Source organism: Harpia harpyja, chromosome 19 (assembly GCF_026419915.1).
Source record: "Harpia harpyja isolate bHarHar1 chromosome 19, bHarHar1 primary haplotype, whole genome shotgun sequence".
NCBI classification, from domain to species: Eukaryota; Metazoa; Chordata; class Aves; order Accipitriformes; family Accipitridae; genus Harpia; species Harpia harpyja.
Window position 1 is genome coordinate 6,083,004 of NC_068958.1, and position 20,912 is coordinate 6,103,915.

The following is a 20,912-nucleotide window of genomic DNA, read 5'->3' on the forward strand; positions in this document are numbered from 1 at the left end:
CATGCTGCTGATGCAGCCCAGCGAGCCACATACACACTCTGACTATTCACTGCAACGTCCCTTCTCCGCTGACCCTGTTCACCAAGTCTTAACTCAAGCCACTTGCTGGATAATTTCCCCCAAGAAAACCATCTGGTGCTGCTAACTGTACTCATACAGAGGTAACAGACTCAGCGTTTCTGCAGCACGCGAGGTTATATACAGACTCAGACAGTTTGCTTCCCAGCTACATTGTTGACACATTATTTGGAAAATTTTTGTATGTTGTCAGTCAAATAGTAACACCAATCCTGTTCCAAGTAGCTCTGCTTGTACCAATTAGCCGCACATCTGCAGCTTCTGCCACCAGATCACATCTCTTTTTCCTGGCTAGTTTATTTTATAAGGGTGGTTAAACCAGCCCATGCTAACCTCCAACGCATCCTTAACCTGATGGGATTCCCCCTCCCCAGTCAGCAGAGAAAATGAACATCCACACAAAAAAATCCATGAAGCTCCATGATCTTCTCCAGGACCGAGTCTGCATCCAGTTCAGCCACTGGAGGTTCCAAGACACTCAAGAAGGACCCGAGTCCTGCGTCCGTAATGCTGAGGATAGCAGAATTTGAAGAACTGGCTGGACAACACTGTTTATTCAGTTGGGTTATTCAACAGGAGGCTTTGCCTCAAGTACTATCAAGTCAGGAAAACCAAGTCCTCTGTACCACGGAAGTGGTTTACCAGATGACTAGCTGCACCGTGCCAGCCAAATCAAGAAAGGTCACTTTTAATGCCTTCCTTAAAAACAAAAAAACCCAAACCCACAACAAAACATTAAAAGGTGGTCCGGAAGAATATGATCCATTAAACTGGGAAATAAATTAAAAAAAAAATTCCTCAGGGAATTTTTTCTTTAAGTTGTTGAACCCCAATGCATTCAGTATGAACAGTGCTAAAATTAAGACACACACACCTCTGATCATCTTCCTAGACCCTTCAACTTTCCCCAGGAAAAAGCCTTGGTAGGGCTGTGCGATGCATGGCACACCTCTGTGCCAAGCAGCAGTTGTTCCACACATTCCTCTAATACCTCTTTCTCCTGATAGCACGTTATCTCGGTCACAGAACATGATCCCACCAAAGCCATTCATCCTTGCTGCAGCACTTGCAGATATTAAATTCCCTGGACCGGCTGACTAATGATACAGCAGGCTGGGAAGGCCCCAGGTGCTCGGGGAGGTGAAGGTAAGAGCTTTCCTTCAGCAGAGCCGTGCTCTGCTGCGAAGCAAGTAATAGAGTGCGACACAAGCAGCTCAGAGCAGGGAACCTGTTCCAGCAGTCTCCATTTCACAGAGGGAAAAGTAGGGATATTAGCTGTTTCTCTTCCGAGCTCCTCGGCTTTTACAGCTGGGAACAGGATGCTGGAAGAGTGCGGCGTCCCCCAGCCCAGCAGCCCAAGCAGCAGAGTGGGCAGCACATCTGCTGCTAAGCCGTTGCAATTCACTGCCCAGCTCATTAACACAAATTGAAAACGATGTGGTTTAACATACCAGGCTGCAAACTGCAGCACCTGGTGCATGGATGTGGCACACCGCCCCTTCCGCAGGGATGCTGGCAATGGGGAGGACTGTGGCTACCTCTTCGCTCACTCCTGCACAAACAGCCAAAGCCCAGGAGCCACAGCTCTTGGTCACTGACACTTCTTGATTTTGTATTTCCAACCACCATCAGCTGCAGATCTGCTTTAGTGAATTGTACTGACCTGCACCTTTTCTCAAAAACACCCATTCAAGCAACTTTGTGGAAAATCAACAGTTAACCTGGCTAATACAAACCTGAACGGATTATTGCTGCTGTGGAACTGGTTTTGGGGATGAAAACCAGCTCTGCTCTGATAAAAGCCTTCCTGTGTCAAACCCTTTTACAGCTAAAATAGAGAACATGTATTATCACATCATGGACACATGCTTATTTACACCAACTGAAGAAGGCTCGAGTTCATAATGTTCACATGTGAACATTGCTCATCTGCCAGCATCAATGTGAATCGAAGGAATATCAACTAGAGAGGCAGGAGGAGGAATAATATGCCAGATTGCCATGCAGTCCTTCAAGTATGCTGCATGTCAGCATTTCACAGTGCCGATTTTGACCACAGAATGTGTCTACATGGGAGGAAAAAGGAATAATGAAAGCGTCGTAACTTGGAAATACGTTGCCTTAAATAACATGGTCAGAATTGTCTCAATTACTTTTTGTCTGCTTTAGCAAATAGATTGTACTTCATTACTGAATAAAATCTGTTTATCTTATTAAAGGCTTTAGAGTGATGAGGCTAATAAATAGGAAACACTATGTACTGGTTCCCTGTGCTTTCATACTAAAGATTTTGCTGTCAACATTGCTGTAAGAAGAATAAAGCTCTCGCAGGACAAAGGAAAATTGGCCACAGTGGGCCACTACTATACTTCATTTTTTTTATTTTTTTCATTTGAAGTACTTTAATGGCATAGAATCTGTCATCTACTAGATGCTGGCAAGAAGAGCCTCAGCAGCCATGCTCCAGACCCACAATTCAACTTCTGCACAGGATCTAAAGAGACACTGCTTAAAATAGATTAGTTAAAACCCAAGATTTTCCAAAATCCAATGCCAGTAGAAATGTTTCCATGAAATTCAAACAAAAATCTGTGGAAAACTACACTTTTAACGTTTCTCTGCGGCATCCACAAAGCACGGCATTGCAACACTGCTACAGTACACAACGATCTAGGGGGGAAAAAAAAAAAAAAAGAAACTAGAGATAGGGCCCATACAAAAGTGAAAGTGCCTACCCGTCTCCAATGATCACGCTGAAATACTGTAGAGAAATCAAAACAGTAGTTAAAAATACTGCAGAATAGCTCAAAAAGCATTCTGTCCCTAATATTTACAGTATTGTTAGCAACAGGCACTGATTTTTCTGATTTGGCAGTCGAAGAGATTATCTTTTGAACACATGGGACAAGAATTCATCCTCAGAATCTCTTATTAATAATATCTGTTATATTCAGCTCTGATACAACTCTAGTATTTCCTACCTTAAAAGTGTTTCTCTACTGAGCTGTACTATACCTCACCAGAAATTTGCTAAAGGAGTAAAACTGTTTTGTCACTGCTGTGTTGGAATCTCACAGTTTACTCTAACTACAGATGATGAACATTGTGATCGGGGTTCAGAATTGCTCAATTGACCTTGTGCAGTCAGTGGACAAAGTATACCGGAAAGGTTTTCTTTCATGGTTCGGATAGCCTGCAGCCTACCTTTCCGTCAGATGCAGTGTTTATTCTGTAGTGGTACACCCTTCCTTCGTATCGCAGTGAAATAGATCTCTGTCCTGGACTGCTCTCGCTCTCTCGCACAAGAAAGCTGCCGTTGATACCGCTACTCAGAAGGTACTCAGCAGCGTTACGGGACACTGGTCCATGATACCAGGAATGCTTCTCCAAACTATTCACTGGGGTGATGTAGTTGCTGGGCACCCAGCCTTGTCCATTCTTCGTTTGGGCCTCGCACCATTCCCCATTATGATTGTAGCCCAGGACACGGAGCTTTTCACCTTAGCGCAAGAAGAAAATATATTTAGGCATAGCAAACCTGGGAACTGAGGACAAAGATAGGTTCTTTCCAGCTAACAGATCATTAAATAATCTCCTATAAGAACAGGTATCTGAATGAGCAGGGAGCATGTGTGTTTCTTTAAGCTTGAGTGGACCCCTCAAAGCCAAATAAAGTCACGTGCATGCTTCAGGACTGAGTTAGGCTCTCGTGCAGTTCTCCACCAGCTCTGATACTGCTTGAGCTTAAAAAATGAATCCACAAAATTTTATTTGAACTGAGTTGGCTTGATGGGACTAGGAGAGAACAGGAGTGGATGAATGATTAAAAAAAATAGTATCAATTAGCAAGGTAAGCAGATGTGACTTGGAGTACACATAAGGAACAGGACTGAGTAAGAAAACACTATCTGTACAGTTCTTCTTCATATGGGGACTGTGTTTTGGAGAACTACAAAAATTATAGAGGCCAGCCTCTAAAATCAGCTTAGTTTAATTTCTCAGTTCAAATTCTTGCTCCTAATGGAGACCTTAGTTTTGGCAAACAGTTTCTTGCCCAATGCAAAAACTTCAGAGTTTTAACCTTTTAAAAGGTTATGACTTTGTGAAATATTTGTATTTGTTTAAGAAAAATTCCCACAGTAAAAAAAATTCCATAGGGTTTAGTGTATAACTTAGTTATTCCACAGTGACTTTTCTTTCTACGCCTTCTCACACACTCCCAGTACCATTCTGCCCAGCTACCTTACCTTTAGTTATGCTGAGAGTGTTGTCCCCACTTGCCACAAAATCATATAGTGCAACAAAGAGATGGGGGTCATTTTCACTAGGACAGGACAGAAGGTTTTCCTTGGAATTCCAGCGAGCTGCTTCGCTCAGACCCTGGGGCTCAAAGTCTGACACTACCGGTCTCTGAAGGGCTTCTGGAGGAGGGAGAGAGAGAGGGAGAGGGAGAGAGAGAGAGAGAGGAAAAAGCAGGTTCATTTTTGCTGATAAAAGCCATCTGGTTAACCCATGCACTCTGATTTTGAAATTTGCATTGTTTCTTGACATGTGTGCTCCTCACGCGTCAGAGGACAGATATGGACAGTTCTTTAATACAGATCTCCTGCCACACCGGCAGGACACCCTTGTTGCAGAGCTGTCCCCCCCCAGCTCCTGCCTCCCATGGCACACAGGAGAAGGAAAGCCCCTCTCCCTCCCTCCAGTAAACGCTGCTCACGTAGGCTGTTTGCTCCTTGTAAATCCTTTGGCTCATGCCTAACTGCTGGTATGGTTAGATCTGAAAACAAACCCAAGACCTTTAAAAGGTAAATCCCTTAATTATCCTATAAATGAAATCGCCAGAACGTGCAGCACAGAGTCAGGCAGGGTGAGATTTATAAGGCATGGTATTTAAGAATTGGATACGTACTTCCATTCTTCACTGTATTTTTTATCATTTCTCTTCTTGAGTACAAGGCTGTGCCTTTTTTGCTGCCCTCTCTCCTGCCTGCCGCTCTTGAAACCAGAGCACAGCAGCAAGCATACTTCTTTGCACAATGGGCTTTCCACATTTTTAGGAACCCTGAGACCCCTCCAGAAAAAGATTCCTAAAAACTGAGCTTCACAGTTAAGTAAAAACCAACTGCCAAAGTTTTTTGTACACTGCAGCACATTAGGCGTGTAATGTTCAGCAGTTATCAGGCAAGTCCAAGTACATTGGGGAATTTTATTGCAGTTGCTCCTGCAAACCCTCCCCTCTGGACCATGATTCAAGAGTTTGGGGCAGTGATGCTCCAGGTAGTTGTGCCCCCTCACTCTCATGTGCCACCCCCAGCTGTGCTGGCAGCCCTGCACATGACTGTGCTGGCACAAACTCAGGACATTAAGTTGTGAAAATCTTGTTTTTTGAAGGGTTATTTTCCATCTGGATGAGTTCATTGAGCAAGGTCACAGCACCGCACACAAACTATCGTGTCAGCGCAGCTATGGGGACAGGAAACACAGCACTATCGCACCCAGCCCCTTGCGCCATGAAATTGCTCTTCATTACTCAGCATCAGCCTCCGCTGCTCCCCTCACTCACTGCTGAATCCCTCTTCTACACAAGCACACGCAGCAGAGCTTTGGAGGGAGAAATCCCAGGCCAAGTGTTTTCTACATTATCAGGTCACCTGGGAGCACAGTTCTCTCTTCATACTTGTAATACTCACTAGCAAGGGGCTGCTGTGTAGACGCAATCACACCAAAATATGCTTCTAACACTATTGCTTGTTTGGTCTGGAAATCCAGTATAAGCTGCACCAGTAAACCAGTGAAAAACTGATACGACTGACACCAGAAAATGTATGGAAGTCAAGTGTGGATTGGGACACGTCCAAAATACATTTCCCAATGGGGAAATGCTAAAAAAAAAAAAACAAAAAACCCAACCCAAAACCCCAACCCTACAAACAATAACAAATCCCATTATTTTCTAAGCTTTAGCGGTGAAAGTGCCACTATTCACGCACAGACAATCTGGTGTCCTCGATGTGTTGGTCAGATCTCCACTGGTAAAGGCTCTCTGGGTGATTATTTATGAACATGAGTACTACTGTATTCTTTGGAAAAGGTAATATCGTATACGCAGGCAGAGAGCAAAACAGCACGTATACACACCGTTGGGCCTGTTTTCCTAGCCAAACCATATCTGCAGGGAGATATATTTTTATAGTGAGATAGAGAAGTCAAATAACTCTGCTTTCTAAACAATTCCACAGTCAGAAAATGTGGTGGTGTGTTGGATGGTTTTTTAAAGCACCTCGACATCCTTACTTCCCGTTTCCTGCAGGAGAATACATTTTAATAGCTCAGGTTTGTGTCAAGAGCGACAATGACAAAAGAAACAGAAAATCCACTTTCAGAAAATTAAGCTATAATCATTTTACCATGAAAACGCTTTGATCCTGTCAAGCCCATTAAGCTCCCTTATCAAACACAGGGCGCTGCAGTGACTGGAGATACTCCAAGGAGTTACACCATCAGTAAACACCTGGAACAGACAGACAGCAGAGAACTGCAAGTAGCAGATACACAACCTCAGTGAGGAGCGATGCTGTGATGCTCTCCCCCAAGTATGGCACAAAACAGTACATGCTGCACAGTGGGATGGACCGTAACCGCTGTTAGGAAGGAAAATGCCTCCCCCACGGGGGATTGATTCGACAGGAAGGCAGGAAATCCAAGGCAGGCTCCCCTCCAACTCCAGGGCAATCGCAGCTCAGCAAAGGATGGCTCATGCACGGCCATGGATGGGGATGTGGGAGGAAAGCCAAGCGCTCCGCAAGAATCCCTCCCTCATGCCCAGGCTGCGGCGGCGCTGGGACTGACTCATTACACATGGATGCCAAGGTATGCGCTTCAATTCAGACCATGAGACAACACTGTGTCAAACACCGAAAACACCCACAAGCTGCGGTGTGAAAGTCAAGGAAGGCTGGTTTTGCTCGATGACATTCCTGCAAACACTGGCTCCGTGATAACTGTCTGCAAACCCAAGGACTGGCAAGAGCAAGGGCTGTTAAATAAACGTATGAGAATTTTCTAAGCTGGAAAACCACACAAGTCCCCCAGTGAATACATAGGATGCTATGCACGGATGGGCTCGTATCCTCTGTATCCTCCAAGCCAACACCCCTGCTCAGCCACTGGCACCCCAGCGGAGGTGCACGCTGCGTGTGAACGGTGCCGTGCAGGAGAGCACGACGGGGAGGTGCAAGACCCAACTCTCGGGTTGGGTTAGGGCTGGTGTTTCCAGAAGGTAGGATCCCCAAGTTAAGAACTGGGGTGGGAAACGCGGTAACTGAGTGAAGCATGAAGGGCAGCAGAGAGGATGAGGCCCTGAGTCAACATGGAGAAGAGCGTAAAGGAAAGAGCAGAGTTGTGGTGACCTGAGTGTAGCAGAAGCTTGATAGACCGTGACAAAACACACTTTTAAAGGTCTGGGCCCCAAAAGGAGGCTGTCAGCAGACTCAGGACACAAAACCATGAAGCGAGAGAAGCAGACAGGACATGTCCATCTGGGAGTGACGTAGAGCCGGCTGTCAGCAGTATTTATCCCTCTGAGCTGTTCTCTAGCAAATGTGCCCAGACATTACGGTCCTTCAGAGCAGGAATTAGACATTGCTGTTCATACGTATTGAGGGTCTTTTTCAACACACTACAGCTTCTTCACCTCCTACTGCTGCTTTTAACTACAATTTTACAGCACTGCCGAGTTCTTCAATGGACCAGATTCCTCCTAATAAATCAGCCTGGCTGCGACACCTACAGGAGGGTATCCTGGCACGGCGACGGGGCAGGAAGCGAGCGTAATTCAATCTGTTATCTCTGCGCTGTGATTCCTTCCACGCATCCACTTTGTCTTCTGCTGCATCCCAGTAAGACTGCAATTTATCACTTTGATCATACCGTGCTCTGGATGACACCTGGATTCCTGTGAGGAGTCCCGAGGCAACGCTGTAATTCAGTTCTCCACTAACACCAACTAAATGATGACTCTTAATTAAAGCAGAGCAGACTTCGAAATAAGACAACAGCAGCTTTTATTTTGGGGCATTAGCCATAAGAATGTCTTCATTTCCCCCCTAAATTAAAGTTTTTACCAGGAGATATTTCTGTTTGCACACTAGAAGGCTTCATAAGCGTAACTATCTCCTGCTAATTACTGTTTATATGAAGTCATGAATCATTGTTGGGGACTGTGAAATAAGTTCTCAGATATGAACAATTCTGGTCTAGACCAACACAAGCAAATTTCCTTAGTAATTCAAGGGAAGGGCTGGAAAACAGGCAGAAGCACAGAATTACACTCGGCTCCTCCACAGCTGACTGTGGGGCAGTCCCAAGGGAAGGAAGAGACCTCCTGTCTCCCTACAAAACAAACATCCTGTGGTCTTACAAACCGTGTTGGCATTTTTTCCACGAGGTTTCTAGAGCAAGGGAGCGCAGAACACGTCTAGTAATCTCTTTGGAGGTACAGCACATGCTATCTAAAGCTTCTCCTTTCCCTACGTTCCCCCTACTCTCTTTCTCCCCTGTAAGAAATCATGATAAATGGCAAAATAGCTATGCAGATTTAATACATCCAAATGTTCCCAACTCTGAGCACGTATGATGGAGCAGCTGCCTCTCTGTCCCTGTATTACCTTAGCGGCCCTTCACGGATTCCGTATGCCTGATGGAATATGGATTTTAAAAAAATTAAAAAAAAAAAAAATCTGTAAACCAAATCATTCCAAAAAGAAGAAAGGCTTCATGTTTTATTTCAGACTCACCCCTTTAGTGAGATCATGCTCAGCCTCTCCTGTCACCCACTCCATCGCACAGGCCATATAACCTCCTGCAACAAAGGCTGTCACTTCTGCTCTTGGCTGATATTTGGAAAGTCCATATTCTTACAGCCAGCATGAAGACAAATGATCACTTTTTAAATATTGCGTATTTCTACACAGAGATGAAGTGCAAAAATAGATCCAGCCTCTCTCAACCAGACCCCCTCTGGGTCTGTGCTGGGCCAGTCTCCCCAGCTGTGCTACCCTATTTCCACCTCCAGCAAGGCACTTTCGTCCTGCAGGCAGGCTGCGCTCGCTTCTTGCATGGCCACCAGGAACCTCCAGCACTCTAAATACGGAAAACCAAGTCTGCTGAATGCAAGCACGAGAGAACAAGGCCACCCATGGCTCCTGCTGCATTGCCCATGCAGAAACAGGCCCTCACAGTCAACTGCAGTGTTTTATTTTGTCTAACACTAAGCACCTCCGATGATGTGGCTTCTCCCACTCCTCCAACAGATGATTCTATCATCTTGGGGGTTTTGTTGTTGTTTTTTTGTTTGTTTGGCTGGTTTGGTTGTGGTCAGGTTTTTTTGAAAGTTTACTCTTACATTAGCCTGCAGGTTCCACTCCAGTTCATTCACTAAGTTTATTCCACTTATAACCCCTTAGTGACATGGTAAATATAATCTTTCTCCAGCCAGCTAATCACAGTTGTAAATGTATGGAGTGGAATAGTGGGTATGGCAGAAATTTAGATTTTATTCCCAAATCTGCTACTAAGCTGCTGCCTGACCTTAGATTATAACCTCTGGAAGAGGAAGGGGAGAGAGTAACTAGATCCAAGTGAAATTCAATGACACTTGTGTATTTCTGAAAACTTCACCTTCATAATTTTTGGTTTTGCTTCCTTACTAAGGGAGCAGAAGTAGTGGAGTTTGCCCATTTCTGAGCCCTGGGGAGGGAAAGCACCAAGCAAGAATCATCGAGACCTACTGTTTTATTTCCCTGGTTTACTAAGCAGCCCCAGACTGCTCAGGGAAGGACTAACATGTCTGTGGATGATCAGTTTTAGGTCTGAAGACAGTTACAGCTTTTCCTATGAAATGACAAGCCTTTCCTCACCACAACCCATGGGAAAAGGTAGCAAGCACTATCAGCCAGATTTTTTAATAAGGATGGGACAGGCGAGAACCGCTAGAACAAGCACATAACTAGCAAGCCATCACAAAGCCAGAAACATATTTAAAAGCAAGAACTCTACTGAGTGATGGCAGATGAGAGGCCAAGAGGTGAGGAGTAGAAAATAGCCAAGGAAGAGAGGAAACAAACAGAAGGCTCTTCCCTGGGAGGCAGCAACACCGTCTTAATGCACTTGCTTTTCCTAACAGATTGACCAAAGACCTGCTGATCCCAGCAACACTGGGGCAGGATGAGTCGCTGGCATTGCAGTTTTGGGTCTGGCTCAATATATGCCCAAACGCATAAAAAGAAACTCTCCAGGAACAGGGCAATGGCTACAGGCTGCTGCTCCTCCCGAGGCTTGTCTACTCTAGCTGTAACAAGACACGAAAAAAAGAAAAGGGGGGGGGGGGGGGTACGAGACAATCTGACATGACAGCTGGCAGGACAGAAATCATTTAAGTTACAAAACAAAGGACTTTACTAGTGTTCCCAAAACAGTTTTTAAACTTTACAGAAAACACTGACAGGTTTTATACAAGGCTTCTGCCTTTCAGTGGTAGAGCAAGCCCAAAAAGGCAGCAAGACTATTTCAGCCCCTATTTGGGACATGGACATGTTCTGTTTTCCAGATCAGATTGGCAGCAGTACTTGCTGTGCCTCTTCCCTTCTACTCTTTACCCTTTCTTGGTGTGAAGTGGGTGAGGAATTATTCAGTTTGGCAAAGGCAGAAAGGAGAAAGCAGATGACAGAAATTCAGATCTCTCACATTTTAAAATAATATTTACTAGTGGGAATAGAAACGAGGGCAAAAAATGGCCAGCTCAAACATCAATATGAAATCTCAGTAATTGTTAAAACCAGTTTAAACCTATTTTTGATATGGTTAAGAAAAGGTCTCAACTTCTTCAGCGAGCAGGCAAGCCTGCCTGTACACAGCAAAGCGCACAGCAATGGGATGTAGCACCTGCCATCCCTCCACACCACGACAGAGAGGACGCTACAAACAATCCTCGATCCTGCAAACTAATAGAGCATTAAAAGCCTTTCAGAAGAGGACCACCATGAAAAAAAACATTTCTGATTACTTAGTCAAAAGACATGTACACATGTGCCTGACTCTAAATCAGCCTTATATCAAACCCAATCTCAGTACAGCATTTTCAAGAAGTGTGTTATAAAAAACGACAAACAGATTTGATTTTGTTATAGTCCCATGCTATTCATAAAACAAAAACTGTTGTGTTTTTGTTAACACATGAAAACCAAAATAAGAAATTGAATTAGGTAAAATTTAATCTATCCTCCTGGCTGCAACTGATTTTCCATGCAACTAATGGACCTTTCATCCTTTAAGCAGTTATGTTTAAGGTTTTATAGTCGTCTACAGTAAAGAAACTTTCCGCTTTCCCCTCACATCCTCAACAGCTTCTCATACAACTAAGATAACAAGAGCAGAGTTAAATCCTCTACCGGTATCACCATCATCTCCTTAATCCTTTCAGAAGCTTCAGCGAGGCTGTGGGACGTGCATGGGAATGGACTGGCTATCACACGCTGCTCACAGGGATCCAGGAGCAATGGTCCCTAGTTTCTGACCCTTGACACAAACCTGCCCCCTTCTCATGACCTGCCAAGCTTAAGTGGTTTCTATCAAAATTAACAAATCCATATGTAAAAACTTGTTATCTTCTTCAGGGTAATGGAAGCAAATGGTTTTCACTTGTGCCCTTGGAGTACATCGGTTTGGGACAAGTCACCCCTACTCTTTTGAAGAGTCCTCAGCAGCACTTTCAACCTCACAATAACTTTAAGAAGAAAGCTGCCTAGGAATACCACGTGGGGACCTTCAGCTTTAGAAAGTAAAAACAGAAAATCCTACTTTTTTAAAAATTTCCCCCACCTCCAGATGAACTTCTCACCCTGCTCTCCAAGAGATCCACAGTCGATTACGGTGGGTCCTCTGCTGCCTATGTTCTAACCGACTGTCACAGCCTTAAGGTTGCTGTTACCCCATTTGTTCACCTTTAACATGCGGCTTGGATGGTGGCTTCGGTTTTGCCCCATGCTGAGCTGAGAAATGAGACTGAGCTACTTTGATAGAAGACCATTTAAAAGTTGTTTCAATGCTCATTTCCCATCCCATCATAAAAAATAAAGATGCAGCCACAGTCTCAGGGAAGCAGAAGACAGAAACAATACAATATTTATTGTGTCAATGATCATGTTCTTAATTCGATACTGCCTATATAGCACAAGTCAAACTATGCTCTAATCCTATTATGCAACTGCATTCCAAATTCGGGATGGGGGGGGGGGGGTTGTAACACACACAAAAGAGAAAAGTTGCAAAAACAGTCAGGGTAACACCCTTGTAACATCATCCTTTAGCATTCATTTCTGCAGGGAAGAGAGGCCCCAGATGCTCTGCCTGTTCTCCCAGGGCTGTGTTGAAAGATCCAACGGCACAGAAAGGAGGCCCAGCACGGCTCGGAGCTCCTCCTCAACACGCAGCCTGGCCGTGCCCGAGCAATACCAGAGGCAGGGGACACAGATAGAGCTTTTATAGACCTAAAAGATCACGGAAGAATTCAGTCGCATAGGAAAGATCAAAATTATTCACATGCATCTGCCCACCACTAGGTTTCTGAAAGTTTGAATAAATAAAAAAAGTCCTCTGGAAACTGTTCTTTGATTTTAGACAACAGAAAATTCTTCAGAGCCACTAAATTCATCTGATAAATACAGACTCTTGATCCGAAATTTCTTCAGATGGGTTTGCCACAAGAAGCCATTTGTAGATTTTGAGATTCCTAACCTATGAATTTTCAAGGACCATTTCTCCACTGAATATTCGAGAGTTGAGCAACAGCGACTTGCGATAGGCCCCGGGAAATCAGCTGCTGCCTTTCGTGCCTCTGATTTGATGAGTTAGCACGGTCCTCCTGGCACACAGATTATTTTTACTGAAGCAACATCCCGCAACACAAAAGAAGTTGAAGAAGCCCGGACCAACCTGGCGGGATGGACACAGCCCCACTAGTGCGGCCAAGGGGCTGGGGCTGCACGGGGGGGACCCGTAATGCTGCTCCACAGGCGGGGTGCGAAGCCACGCCGGGGTGAAGAACTTGCTCGAAGTCACGCCAAGCAAGACCTCAGCCCAAAGTCCCCCAAACCCGGCACGGTGCCTCTGTCTGGCTTTCCATCTGAGCTAGTCGGGTCCACACGTTTAACGTTTCAGTGTCTACAAATAAGCACGGGTGTGACTCCAAAATCACTTTTTAAAAGCAAACACGCAGGAAAACTCAGTTAAATGAATGCCTGGGGAAAGCAAACTTACAAGGGGATAACCAGAATGAACTAAGAGATTACGTATTAACGCATGCTGAAAATATTTTACGGATGGACTCATCTAAATTTTCTTCCTGAGCCTGAAGTTGGTTTTACCATCCTCCTCTCACGCCCAAAATAAGGGAGATCCTTCCCCGGGCAAAAAAAATAAAGCCGAGGCCTGAAAATACCGCTTTGTTTATGGGCTCGGCAGTAAGATCACTTGACATTTTACAACCATAAATGGTAGAGCCGCGCTCCCTTTGTATACTGCAGTTAATGAAAGTCACCTGGGGTCTGGATGCCGCGTACACCACTCGGTTCCCTCGCCCCCCCGCATACGAAAAGCCCAGCCTAAACCTGGCCAGGACCAAACGTCTCCCCAAGCCTGGCCCCAACTTGCAAGAAAGGGATAAAATTCGTGTCTGGGATGGCGGCGGGGTCAGGCCGTGCCCCCCCCCCCCCCCCCCCCCCGCTCCGGGAACGCAGCACCCGGAGTCGGCTGGCGGGCTGTGGCTGCTGCGCTCCCGGGGGGGGGCACGGCCCGACCCCGGCCCCCGTGGGTACTCACCTTCCAGGTAGCAGCTGGAGGACGAGGAAAGCCCTTTCTTCGATTTGCAACCCACCAATTTCAAGCAAATCTCCAACATTTTCATTTGTTAGAGTTTGGCTTCGGCTGTCTGCTTTCCCTTCCCCCCTCCTTCAGCTTCTTCTCGCCCTGTCGGATTATCCGGTAAAAGTCTAAAAAAGTCTAAAAAAATCCGGCCAGAGTCTAAAAAAAATCCAGGAAAACTCTAAAACAAAATATCCAGGGAAAGTCTAAGAAATCCAGCGCTCCGAAAACCATTACAAGGGCGAGCCCGAGAGGCGGAAAATCCTGGGGCCCCGCATCTCCTCCACCGGGGAGTTAACTCCAGCCATCTTCCCTCCTTCCCAACTCTTTTGGCGGGAGAGGGGCGGCGCGGGGGGGAGAAAATAGGAAAGAAAAAAACCAAGCAAAGCCGGCCAAGTTGGGCAGAGTCACTTCTGCCCGCAGTCTGCGGCAGCTGCCCGCACGCCGCCGGGCGCTGGGTGCAGGCAGGGCTGCTGGGGCTCCGCGGCCAACAAAGGGCCCCTTCAGCCGCTGCCTGCCTCCGTGACATCAGGCAGGCGAGCAACGCCCTCGCTCCTTAACCCTCCTCCTGCCTGCCTGCCTGCACCCTGCCTGCCTCCTCGCCCAACGCCAGGGAGGCGAGGGTGAAAATCAACAGGTTTCCCCTGCCTGGGAGAGCCCTGCTTGGTTTGGGAAGGGGGGAGGAAAGGCAGCATTAAGGAATCATTCTGCTGCTGCGGTGCTTGGTACACCACGGCTGTTAAACCAAGCGAATTGTAGGCAATAGTCAAAGTCTTAAAAGCGTCTCCTTTCACAGCGTATTAAGGGAACTGTTTAAATACTGCGCCTTGTAACAGGGAGAAGCAAACGGAGAGCTATGCCCGTTCGTAAACCAGCGCAAAAACTGCAGGGGAGCTGGAGGTCCTTCCCAAAAGATGCTGTAGTAGCATCTCTGTGATAATTACAGGCAAATGGATTCAAATCTCAGTTGATGCAATTACGCTCGCAGGATACGACTCCTCTTGCACGACGGGCCAGAAGTTTTCACTCTCCCACTACCTACTCTTCCTCTACAAACTGTGCCCTTCCCTCGCAGGTTTCTCAAGGCTACACATTAATTACTGCTCTCCACTTTTGCTTTTATAGATTAATTTCTGGCATTAGCGTGTATCTCCTTTTTAAAACAACCATCACTTTTGTTATATATATATATATTTATATTCTATATGTATATATATTTTTTTTATATATATTTATTTAAAGGAGATAGCAAATTGGGTGTGTACACAATTGCTTCCCCCCCCCCCGCAAAAATCCCCTCACATTTCCTGAACCTTGGGGTGCTTTTGCTGCTTGGAGCAAGAGGTGCTCAAGGGTGCAGAGTTCATCAGGGGTGCAAAACAGCGAGGCTGGGGAAAACGGCCTGGGAAGCCAATCCTACCACAAACTCCACTGCAACATGCGGAGTGCTTGGTGTGTCACACACGGGATCAACAAAGCAGCAAATCTTCATTTTTGTCCCTGAAAGCTTCCTTCCACATCTGACAGTTTATTTTGGCAAGGTTACTGACTAGCTAGTGCTCTTTTGCCCTCCAACGTTTTCAAACATTTAATACTTTAGGGGAAACTGCATGCTTCCAGTATCCGAGGACCATGCCTCCGAAACAGCAAACATTGCTCAGACTCTTTAAACATTATTTTACAGCATTACTCTGCCTCAGTCTTCTGATCCATGGAGTGTACATGTGAAAGGCAGCTTGGAAAGAAATCCTTGGTCTCTCAACCCATACTGAGCTGCAATAACAGCATTTGCATTTTTTTAAATACCACAAGTCACATAATTTCTAGCAGAGACATAATCACAGCAAGGACAGCGTGATGTTCAAAGTGCTTTCACGCTTTTTCTCAGAAAAGATGAACATGGATATCCCCACTTAATACACCAGGAACAGTGAGAGAGCTTAAACATTTCCTCAATTTAGACAGTCCAGCAAAGAAATGAAGCTACAGACCCAGTCCCCCACCTCTGACAGCCTGCACGTGCATTAGAAAGACAACGATGCAGTTCTCCCCACGCTCTCCCTTCCTCTCTCCACTTCTGGAGGAGGATTTCTACTTTATGGAAGCACGAGAGTTTCAAGAAAAACCAACACCTATCTACTTGTTCCCTGCCCACCTAACTTCAGATGAGAATGCAACAGAGAACTTGTGCAGAACTGCACTGGGGAGCAGGGAGGGGGAAAGAGGAGTTAAAAGCAGATTTGGAGGAGAAAGGTTATATAAATCACAGGAGGAGCTCCACCATCACGTGTTTAGGCCCAGTGTCATGTTTAGGGAACTGAGATGAAGTAACATTGTAAAGGCAGACCAGGCATCTTGCACGCAACTTCTTTTCCATGTGAGGAGCACCCCTATCACGCTTCTCCTTCAGCTGCAGCTGTAGGAATGTGGAATCCCCATAGCATTCCCCCGGCAGTACAAAGGCTGCCCCCCATGAACTCCACCCAGCCACTACAATTAAGGTTAATACAATGAGCGCCGGCAGAATTAATGCGGATTACATTCCTGATGAACTCCTGGGGTTCTTACTCCAGAAGAAGAATGCCTCATCTCAAATTAAATTAACCTGCTTGCAGAAGAGCCTCACTGTAGGAGAAACGCATCCACTTGGGGAGTTAAACACAATGAGCTATCCTGGGATAACTTCCTCTGTAGATAAACAAATTAATTCCCTTTATGTTTCCACACAGACAAGCTTGTGTGGTCCCTCTGGTACAAACGTCATCCTTCAACGTTTCCTCTTTTGTGTCATGGCAAACTAGGCTGTAAATACTTTGAGCAAATACCCTCTGCCCTTCCTACATGCCATGAGATTAACTGATGATACAGAAATAAAAGCCATAGTGGTAGTGTGACACAAACTCTGCTACTCTTATGGCTGACATCTATTAATCCCTTTATTTGCCATATACACAACTTAAAACAAAATCAGTCATGAAAAGTGTACAGCCTTTTGGACTACAGAGTGACTGATGCAACCTTCAACTGGGGCGCTCTGTTGCAGAATGGCAAATCAATTTTGGTTGGGAGCAGACTCAGAAGGTCTCCAGTTCAACCTCCTGCTCAGAGGGTGGCTATCTATCTAGATCAGGTTGTTCCAGGCTTTTTGCAGCTCAATGTTAACCAAGTCTGCTGGGCAGCATGAAACACTTTTTATCCTCTTAAATCTATCCAGCTTTGCCTTGCTGCAAGTTATAAGTGTTGCTTCTCCTCCTTGTGCTGTGCACCTCTGAGAAGAGTCTCTCTGGTCACCAGGTGGGTGGTTATGAGAGCACTGGGACCCCTTTAGCCCCCTCTTCCCCGACCAGGCAAAGGCAGCTCCCTCGGCCCGGGCGGCACCGCCTGCTCCAGCCCCTGCCAGACTCCCTCCAGTGTGTCAGCATCTGCTGCAGGGGAAGGAGGGAGCTGGACGCCGTAAACCAGATGTGGCTTCACAAGCGCCAAAAAGAGGGAAGTAATCACTTCCTTCGACCTGCTGGCTCTGCTGATGTTAATGCAATCCAGTATCCATTAGCCTTTATTGTTCATGCTCATACAAGAGCGTAAACCTATTTAGTCAACTGCCTTCACATTTGAGCTTCTTCTAGCAGACAGCTATTTGTTCTTTACTTTCTTAAAGCTACCCAAAATTTGAAGACAGATTTTTCCAAAAGAGAACGATCACACACATGCATGACAGCAGCAGCGAAAGGACTAGACTCCATGAACAGAAAGGGAGTTTTGGCATGATCCCATGGCGTTAGCAGCTGGAGTGAATTTTGTTCAATACCATTAAAAACAGCTTGAGTGCTCGTCACCCATTTAAAAGCAGAGCTTAATTTTATTTTAAAATCCTCTTCTGAAACATGGAAAGATAACAGAGTTTGAAGCCCCAAACACAGGGCTTTTTTTGATAGGCACGTTCAGCTGTTTCGGGGTGGAAAAAGTCACTTGAAACAGAAGCAGCACAAACTAGTGGTTAAAGCAAAGGAGTAAATGAGTGCACCGGAATAGAGCAGATTCTTGCTTACAGTTACAAGTTACCCTGTGCCTTACCTTGCTCTTCTGTAAATGCAGCTGAGAATTTCCCCACAGGTGTTAAAGACTAACTCAATGCCAGTTGTAAAGCACTTTGCTGTATCTGGATGTATGGAGCAACGAAATGTAGAATCACATAATTTGTAAGATGCATTTTTCTTAGTGAGGAGGTTACACATGATTTTGGGCATTCACAGGTCACTGTCTTTATGCTTAAAAACAGGTCCATGCCACAGAGCACTGCCATACTACATAGCTCTCTTCTGATGACATCTTTCACATAGTGAAATAACACATTCTAATACCATTACCTTATTAAAAATATATGTGTATATGAAAATGATCAAAGAAGCCTATGTTGAAATCCATGAATGACCACAGCATGTGCTATACACACAGCTGTAACAAAGCTGGGCTTTGATCCGACAGCAAATGCAGTATTGCCTGTTTTCCTGGGGGCTGGTCCAGCTTTATCTGACAGATTCCAGTTTTCCTTCGGGTTTTCAGATCCTCCACCATTAAACATCTCCATCCACTCGTAGATACAATCTGCCAAACTTTTGGGAAGATACTGGTGCGTATTAGATTGAGAGGACTAGCAGATTTAAAAACCTGGCTACTAAACTCTACCTTCTTGGCACGTGCAGCACAAAACACTGTCTGGTGGAGTCTTGTAAAACTGTTTGCAATGAATACAACTTCAGTGGGTCGTGCACGTTAAGCCAAGAGAGCTTTACTATGGTATGCCAAAGAAAGCACCGCAGAATGTGAGTCCCAGCTGGGCAGGGTTAGAGCTGAGCGCACATCCCACACCCAGCCCATTAAAAGCCACCTCAGATTTAAACAACTGCCTCGAGTCAATCTCCTCTTAGTCTCAATAATTGTTCATTGACACCTTGTAACTACTCCAAACGTGAAACTCCAAAAGTGAAAACAAGTCTTCCAGGATATTCCAACGTTCTCTGCTTACTTGGCAATGACAGCACTAGACAAAAAGGCGATTACATTTGTGATTTATTTGTAGTACCTGCCACATAACAGGGAGAAGGTGAGAAAAGTCCTTGTTGGTGTTTGCAAATAGAATGACTACATTAGTCCATTAAAACCTTCCATGTTTGTTCATGCACTTAAGAAGAAAGCCCAAGCAACCAAAATACTGAAGGATCTCTGGCTACTACCTATTTTGGTGATCGCTAGGAATCAATAATACCACTGGCATTAATAAAGTATACCCAGACAGGACTCAGGTGGTTTCACTGCTCTGCCCAGATACCTTGCTCAGGTGAACCTTTGGGCCGTCAGTGATGCATGTAATGCCACCCCCAGTTTCTCCAGCACTGCCCTACCTCAGAAGCACTCGGCTGTTGTCTGATTTTTTCCAGCTTTTTATGTAGACATCTCTGCATTTCCTTTTCATGTACAAAACATTTTTATAAAGACCAATATTCTACCTTTCCATTGAAGCTCTTCTCAAAATTCAGCTGACATGTTTACAATAGCTAGTTAAAATAGCATGTTAAAAACAAAAGCCTCTTGCTACTATTCTGACCACTCTACAATAGGCATTATTGTAAATAAAAAAAAAAACAACCACCCACACATGAATTTGAACAAAGGCTAGTTAACACCTGAGGGCAAAGAGTGTTTTCCTTCCTTCAGAAACCATCTAGCACAGAGCGAATGGCCCTGCAAGAGCACAGAGAGATATCTGCACATACAATAAAACATTAACACTTCAGGAACTTGGACTGAGCAAGTCCCACTCTCACAGGAAGAAACTTAAAAAAAAAAGCCAGGTTACAAAAAGTCCACGGGACACATCAACAGAAAAAAATTTTGCAATACAGCATGTGCATTTGTTGTTTTTTCTCCTTGATTTAACAGATGTTTGTTATTTGCAATTTTCATGAGTGAAGGACTCAGTTGAGAAGTGGTGGGATTTCAGAGAGGGGATGTTCAACTATTTGAAATTCCTTTCAAGCTACAGGGCAGAATCCTTTTTAAGGTAGTAACAAGGCAGAGGGTACTATTAAATTCCTGCAATAGTGGTAGGACTTCACCATACTCATGTAAAAAAGCAAGATGGGTTGTGAGCTCCACAGGGAATTGCCTGGGGTATTAGCATTTGAAGCCTGCAAGCTTAAATCCAAGTCTAAAGGGGCTCTTCACAAATCACTGAAAAAGTTTTGGCCTTCTTCCATTAAAAGCTTTGCATCTGCAGGCAAAGAAGAAGAAAGAGGTATCTTGCACTATTCAGATCTGAAAAAAATAGCAGCTTACCTTAAAGACACAAAAATCGCACAGACTCCTACTTACTGTAATTATTTCACTTCCATTATCTGGGCAGTTTATTAATGTTGCGAAAGAGGGAGTAGGGACTGAGAGTTTCTATGCGATAGGTAGAGTCACATCAGTTTAGGGATCCTACTGAACTTCAGTATTTTCTGCCAGACCAGAGAAGAGAGGGCTTACAGACAGCCAGGACACAATCAGAAAAGATACATACTTGGAAAGTATCAGAAAATAAATTTTAGAGAGGTGTCTTTGCCAATACTGACTCAGATCTTGAGTGGGAACATTTCCGTATTTCTTTTAAATGAAAAGGCAAGGAAATGCAGATAAATAAGTAAAGTTAAAACAAGAGGTTAAAACGGGGAGCCCACAGCTGATGACTTCAAGGGCTATCTTGTGTAATTCTGAGCACGTCCGCAGGAAGAGCCAGGAGGACCAGTAAAACGTGTTTTAGTCCTGACAGTACCTAAGTGGTTAATTTCTTCCATTCAAGAGCTGAAAAATCTGCCAAAGCAGAAGACCAGGCCTAAGAGATCAAATTACACATGAGGAGGGGGTGGAAGGGG

The 20,912-nt window shown here is 45.0% G+C and overlaps 1 protein-coding gene across 3 annotated transcripts in view; it reads right to left on the reverse strand.

The window, feature by feature from the left end:
• The window catches only part of ABL1 (ABL proto-oncogene 1, non-receptor tyrosine kinase), an 82,817-nt gene that overhangs the window by 19,739 nt on the left and 42,166 nt on the right, over nucleotides 1-20,912 (reverse strand). Inside the window, exons 1-4 of one of the 3 annotated variants that reach the window (XM_052814866.1) lie at nucleotides 13,957-14,473; nucleotides 6,489-6,592; nucleotides 4,326-4,499; nucleotides 3,283-3,578 (exon numbers count right to left, since the gene is read on the reverse strand). In XM_052814866.1, coding sequence (XP_052670826.1) covers nucleotides 3,283-3,578; nucleotides 4,326-4,499; nucleotides 6,489-6,519 — 501 coding nt within the window. In that variant the 5' untranslated portion in view covers nucleotides 6,520-6,592; nucleotides 13,957-14,473. Of the gene's footprint in view, nucleotides 1-3,282; nucleotides 3,579-4,325; nucleotides 4,500-6,488; nucleotides 6,593-13,956; nucleotides 14,474-20,912 lie in introns of those variants that run through there. The other 2 variants (XM_052814865.1, XM_052814864.1) reach the window with 2 other exon arrangements.